Source organism: Pinus tabuliformis, chromosome 7 (assembly GCF_031772625.1).
Source record: "Pinus tabuliformis cultivar Carrire ecotype Pingquan chromosome 7, CPIR1, whole genome shotgun sequence".
Taxonomy (NCBI): domain Eukaryota; kingdom Viridiplantae; phylum Streptophyta; class Pinopsida; order Pinales; family Pinaceae; genus Pinus; species Pinus tabuliformis.
The window spans coordinates 1,799,770,456-1,799,777,651 of NC_142293.1; the positions used below are offsets into that span (position 1 = coordinate 1,799,770,456).

The window sequence follows — 7,196 nt, forward strand, 5'->3', positions numbered from 1 at the left end:
ACCATCACGTAGAAAGACTAGAGCCAAGGAAATAAAGAATGAGAAAGTGGTGTGCCCATAAGAGAAATGAAGGAGAAAACTAGAAAACTAGAACTATAGCCAATTTTGAAAACGCTGATGGGAAAAGCAAAAGTTTGCCAACAACTCTAGTTATCTGCAGAAAAGCCAACAAAAAGATAGGAGGAAGAAATCACCCGTGAGGAAACACAATAACTAGGGAGTCACTTTAAAGCCCAGTAAACCGCTAGTATGTTGGGATCACCTGCATTTATACTGAAGGATCGAAATTCCTTAATAACTAGAAGCTGGATTGTGGAGAGACACATTATAGAGTGTGCACCAAACATTACTACCATACGACCCATCTTTGATATTACAAACACCTACTTACGATCATTAAACCACATGCATAGATATAATGCCATGTCTTGACTTGTAAAGCAGTGAAACAACGAATCAATCCCTCAATCCCTCTCCATAGGGGAGGTGACATTGTTGTCACTTTCTGCCTCCCAATGCATATCCGCTTCCCAATACATGCCCTTTATCATCTGAAAAACATATAATTAAAATTTGCTAAAAAATATCTTTGAAAAAAAATTACTTCAATTTTTTTTTCCCAATTGAAAGTTCCATTAAAATTATGATTAAAATATATAAAATTTTAAAACATATCTAAAAAAATTATATTAAAATTATGATTAAAATATATAAAATTTTAAAACATATCTAAAAAAATTATATTAAAATAAAGGTACAGAATAATGTTCCTTTAAACAATTTTGATGATACATTCTAACTAACTTATTTAATTATTATTTTATAAATAATTTACAATAATAATAATTAATATTATATCATATTATATATTATTAAAACTTTATTCTTAACTAAATTGATACGGAAGTATTTATAAAAATAAAGTATTTAACCAGATTGATTGAGAAGCATTTATAAAAGTAAATTATTTTATAAAATTTAATTATTAAAAAAGTTCTGTGTATTATAATTTTATTAATTTTGGAAAACACGATGCTCGCAAGGTGTTTGACCTTAACTAATAAAAACAAACACTTCATTATAAGTGGCTTGCAATATGTTTGACAAGAAACATAATAACGTTAACCAATAAAAAACAAAAAATTAAACAGCGCGATTAAATAAAATTAAAAAGCATAAATAGATTTTTCGTATCGTTAAAAATATAACATTATAGTTAACGATATAAACAAATATCGCCATTAAATAATATAAAAATCATGAATTTCTCAATAATATTAATATCGATTTGTATGAAGTATGGTTCTGTCTATTAAAATAACAGTTTTACAAAATATTCATATACTTTAAGCAAACCATTTTTAAGAAATGCTAAAAAAAAATTATTATAACTATTCTAAATATTCCTCGGAAAAAGATCGTTATGAATATTGTTCATATTTAATGAGAAAAAAAAAAAAAATCGACCAGCCACACCAGTCGGATCTTTTTAAACTTCACGCCTGCTTTTAAATGTCAATGTTTTTTGGTGTTAAATATCTTTTCCCCCCTTTACAGTGGAAAGGAATGTGAGCATGTCACGGTACCTGAACGCGTTGAATATTCACCCTCCAGGGCAACAGGTGTCGACGAGCACAGCAGTGAAATCCACCGATGAATACTCAAATATTAAATCTTTATCAGGAATGGCGTGAGTTTGAGACTGGTTACCGACGTTAATAGAAACTGATTGAATAGGTTATCAGTGTAGTAAATACATTTATCTGTAAGTGATGTCTTTTACACATTTGATAGAAATTTTGATGAATTTTTTGGATTATGAGTTAGAATCGCATCCAAATAAAAGTAGAATTACCTGAATTTGAAAAATAATAATTTTTCATCTTCGGATTTGTCACATTACCCAATCTTAAAGATGTTTGATACAGGAATTCATGTCGTCCGAAATTCAACACTGGACGTTCTGCGGCTCCGAGCTCGATTCGTCGGTGTGAAGCAGTCAATGTTTTAAACGGGAAGACTTGGCGTTAGCTGAAGACTTCTCCCGTCGAATAATTACCGTCGGCCATAGAGGATCTGGCATGTTGTATGTTTTTTTGCTGTTATCAGTTTATTGGACAATTTTCATAAGATATGTAAGCGTTGGAAAACTTTTAAAGCTTTATTATTTTAAGATAGAGTGCATATTGTTAATAACGTTCAACGAAATTAAAGAATTTATATTTTTATTAAAACTTCAAGAATAAGAAAGATCGTGGAGAGTGAACCCACAGGCGCTGTAATGACGTCAATGCCCGCGCGGCCTCGCCTTCTTATTGCTGTCGCTCCCTGCCTTTTGAGAAATGTACATTCTTTGTTGGAATCATTTAATTTCGTATCTCTTTGTATTTCAAGCTGATGGATGCATTGTGCGGATGAGTGTACTGATGTATGGATGTCAGAGAGAGGAGGCAAGAAATTTTCCGTGCTGGCTTTCACCAGTGAAATGGAAGCGGAAAAGGTGCATAGCTCCAGTACTCCTTTGATTCTGGTTTTTTAATTTGATCTTGAAAGAAGCAGCTGCGTGAGAGTGAGGACAGCTGCCAGGTTTTGCAACGTCGGCGGAATGGAGATTAGTTTACTATTTATCCAGGATATTTGAGGTAATGTCTGATTATTTGTGGTAATGTCTAGCTTCCGTGAATCTTATGGAAATTCTCAGCCGTTAGAGAATTGAGTAGGAATATCACGCCTCGCCTAAAAATAGGGGAAACGTGCGCTCGATGAAGAAGTTGAGTGTCATAAATCTTGTGTAATATTATAAAAATATTTTGGAACTTTAAAAAGAAATAGTCAAAGGCAGCGAATGACGTAGAAATCGGCAGGCTTTCTCAAATCGGCATATAACCATTGATAATCGGCACAGAGCTGAGAAACCTCAGCATGAACTCGGGCAAAAGATTTTAGGAGTATAAATTTGGTTTGCCGGCCTTTCGGGGAAAGTAAGTTACCAAATGCGAGGCCCAGCTCCAACATCTTTACGCAGTAAAGAAAGGTGAGGAACCAATTTGCACGGAATGGACTGCCGGAAGCTTGTTTTCAATTTGTTTGAATTGCTGGAATCTAGCTGGAGCTTCTGCCTTGCAGCTCATTTCTAGCGGGACTGGTTAATAATTTAGAGATCAGGAAGGTTATAGCTTTACAAGAGAGGTCCGCTTGGCTCAAATGCTTTGATGTTGTCAAGAATCTTGAGGTTTTAAAATTTCGAATTATAAGAAACCAACAGCTGTGACTGGAAAAGGGATTTAATCCGTTAGCGGCGAATTTTTGTCCAGAAACTGATAAGGAGGGCTGGAAATAGTAAAACTTCTGCCGCCATTTATATCTCCTGAAGAAAGATTTCGCTTGGACGGATCTGTAGTATTTCAAGTCCTCCAGTTTGTGTATTGACAAATAGTTTCTAGTACAGCAGAGACAATGACGCGCGGGGTATCTTTGCCGGGATTGCGAGGGAAGCAGGTTTCCTTCGCGCTTATTGCATTGGTTTGCACCACATTTATTGTTTGGGGACTAGAAGGAGCCCCATTTCTGAGTATTCTTCCGACAGACGAAGGCGTTGGAAGGTTGATTCGAGCAGGCTATTTGCGGAGGAATAGGTTAGAAGCGCTATTTTCAGGTTAGCCTTTTCAATTAATATCCTTTTTCAGAGTAAAGTAATTTTTCTCTCGGAATGAACTTGAAACTGGTGTTGTTTAAATATTTTACTATTTAACATGTATTCTTTAATATACAAAAGTATTTACAACTAAGTTTTGATCGTAATTAAGTTTTCAGCCAATTTAGAAATCTAACAAATTCCACAAATTTCTGCTGCATTTCCAACAAATTTAAGACAAAAGAAAGCACGAACCAAAAGAAATTCTAATCATAAAACAGTTAAAATACGACATAGATGCTTTTCTCGAGGTGTTTGTCTGCGTGCGCTGTGTTTGGGCATTCCATTTAATATAAATTATATTCATCTTTTGGTTACTGTTTTCCTTTAAGATCCATCTCAATCATTAAATTGGCAGAGAAAGCAGTATTTCCTCTGGGCATGTCCTTTTGCCTATTTTTGTTTTGTTTTGTTTCTAAACGTATCTGGATTGTTTCGGCATATCGTTGATCGCTCAGTGGCAAGTAGACTCAACCCTATTGGTTTCATTAATTTTCGGGCTGTCATTTTTGGGACATGCGGATCTATGACTTTTCTGAACCAAATGAAAGTATTTCTGAGTTATCGGATGACAATGGCGTCGATTTCCAAAAGTTCTATTGTCTCGGGCATTCATCAAATATCTTCTAATCTTTTATACCAATAACAATATCTAACATCCGCTGCTTGAGCAGGTTCATTTTCATACACACCTTCCGTCATGGAAAGTTCTCCATCTCCGCCAACTGGAGAACCTGATTCCATATCAGCTAAAGAATTGCCAAGCATCTCAAGATTGCCGTCTAATGCTGCTAAAGATTTCTCAGTAGAAAAATCACCACCTAGCCCAGCCGAAGAATTGCGGACTGAAATTTCCCCTTCTAGTTCAGAAAAAGATGTTCTTGTTGAAGGTTTGTTCTCTCTGGAGGCTGATAATATGAAGTCCAGTTTAGATGAAAAAGAGAAATCCTCAGCAGTTGAAAATTCCTCTGTCATTACCGCTGAAGAATTACTTCCTACAAAGGTTGAAAAGTCATCAACTATTGAGAAGCGAGGTTAGTATCTTGCTTGATAGTGGCTGCACTAGGCCAAATCTGATAACTTCAAAGAGCCTCAATCACAGCTGCAATTTGATTAGAATATACCTAGCAGAAAATGAAATTGAAGCAAGTTGATATCAACTGTTGAATCAAATGCACAGATTTCATTTAGTGTTTTTTATTAAAATTGCAATCTCTGTGCTTTTCTTTCAGTATGTGACTATACCGAAGGAAAATGGGTTCAGGATAGCAGGAGGCCAATATATTCTGGCAAGATGTGTAAGCGCTGGTTATCAGGAATGTGGGCATGCAGGTTGACCCAACGCCTTGATTTTTCTTATGAAAAATATAAGTGGCAGCCTAATAACTGTGACATGCCCGACTTTGAAGGGCAGCACTTTCTTACAAGGTAGGGGATAATCAAGCTTTTTCCATTCTCCTGGTTATTTACACACGTGTGTATGTATATACTATTGACATTTCTAATTTTTATTTTGAAAGTTTTGTGAAACATTATTGAATTTGCAATTTTTAGAGAGTAAATTTGTTTAATAGTTGGCCGGACTCAAACATGAGTGGTTATTTTGTCTACATAAAATATAGAATGCAGGACAAAACACTTGCATTTGTTGGGGATTCGTTGGGAAGGCAACAATTCCAGTCTATTATGTGCCTCATTACAGGTGGAAAGGACAGTCCAGATGTTCAAGATGTAGGGAACGAATTTGGTTTAGTACGTGCCCGTGGTGCAGTAAGGCCAGCTGGTTGGGCATTCAGATTCCCAAAGACGAACACAACTATATTATATTATTGGTCAGCAAGCCTCTGTGAAATTGAACCCCTAAACCCGGGAAACCTATCCACCGACTTTGCAATGCATCTTGATCGACCAGCATGGTTCCTGCATACTAATATTTATAGATTTGATGTGGTAGTGTTGAATACAGGGCACCATTGGAATTGGGGAAAATTAAAAGCAAACAGATGGCACATGTATGTAAATGGACAACCAAAGAATGTTAAGAAGCTGAGAGACCTCAAGAGTGCTCGCAATTTGACAGTCCATAGTGTTGTGAAATGGCTTGATAAACAGTTCGATGAGTATCCAAATTTAAGGGTCTTCATGAGAACCCTATCACCTCGGCACTTCTTTAATGGGGATTGGAACTCGGGCGGTCGTTGCGATAACACCAAACTGTTGTCTGCAATTCACAATGGTTCTCATACCCGTGGAAATGATCCTTCTGCTGAGAGTGCTGTCCAGGGCACAAGAGTTGAAAGTTTAGATATCACTGGGATTTCAGAGTTAAGGGATGATGGACATCTATCCAAATACAATCTCAAATCGAAAAATGGCTCTCAGGATTGTTTGCATTGGTGCCTTCCAGGGGTGCCTGATACATGGAACGAACTCCTCTTTGCTCAGCTCTCGTTTCGACAACCAAATAAACTATCAGCACAAATATGATGCTGCAGCATCGTTTTCCATTGCACGGGATTCTATCTTTGATTTATCGAAGTGCAACTACTGCAACATGTACAAATAATGAATATGGAGAGTTCCTGTAATGGATCACAGTAACTGCACATTTCTTACAGCCTCATATGTCTGTTGGCTATTGTTCTTTCAACCTAGGAAAAAGGCGAGGCGAGGACTAGCAGCAGATATCATGTTTCAGTTGCCATGATTTTCATCTTCTCACAAAAGCAGTTGAAAATTGTATCCTTGTAATCTCGCTAGTGGAAGAAAAGGCAAGTTACATATTGTGGGATAATGAAATTTGAGTCAGTATTTTTCTTTAAAAAATAAGTCCTAGTTGATTGGCAGATACCTTGTTGCTACCACAAGGGTTGGGTTGATACCACTTGGTGGGCTATGTTGTCATATTAATTATATATATATTATTTTTCTCCATCAATGGTGTTTAGTGCACTGGTGCTCCATTTCTACATTGGCACGTTGTACTTTTTACAATATTCTTTTTAAAATCTTTTTCACAATTATCAATCAACACAAATCCTCCACAAATGGAATTTGAGTGCATTTTCATGTTTTAGTTAACCTTCAAACAAATTTGAGCTTAAAAGAGAACATTTTTTTAAATGACTAAAAGCAAAATAATTTTTCAAGAAATTAAAAAGGATTCCCGATAGAAGTAATACAATTTAGCCTTAAAAAAAGGAAGGTATTTGATGAGAAAGTTTATGGTTTATTTTTTAAATATTTTTTCACTGTATTAAAACTTCCTATTTAAATTAAATGATTGGTAAACCCCAACCAATATCAATATCTAATAAATATTTAAGCATTTTATGATACATTTCAAATTGTTAAAATTAAAAGCATAATAAAAACTAGTTAGATTATAATTTTATTATTATTGTAAAAAATTTAATATTTAAATTAAACATATATACATTTAAAATAATATGGAACAAGATTCTTAACCATGGAAATTTACCCCATTTTATATGGCTTATCA

General features: G+C 35.2%; 1 protein-coding gene across 1 annotated transcript; it reads left to right on the plus strand.

Annotated features, from left to right (window-relative positions):
* Positions 1 to 4,610: 4,610 nt before the first annotated feature.
* On the plus strand, positions 4,611 to 6,181 carry LOC149255547 (protein trichome birefringence-like 14). The gene is made up of 3 exons (XM_089457246.1): positions 4,611 to 4,728; positions 4,927 to 5,122; positions 5,317 to 6,181. Exons 1-3 carry the CDS (start codon positions 4,611 to 4,613, stop codon positions 6,179 to 6,181), a joined length of 1,179 nt encoding a protein of 392 aa, XP_089313372.1.
* The last annotated feature ends 1,015 nt before the right edge of the window (positions 6,182 to 7,196 follow it).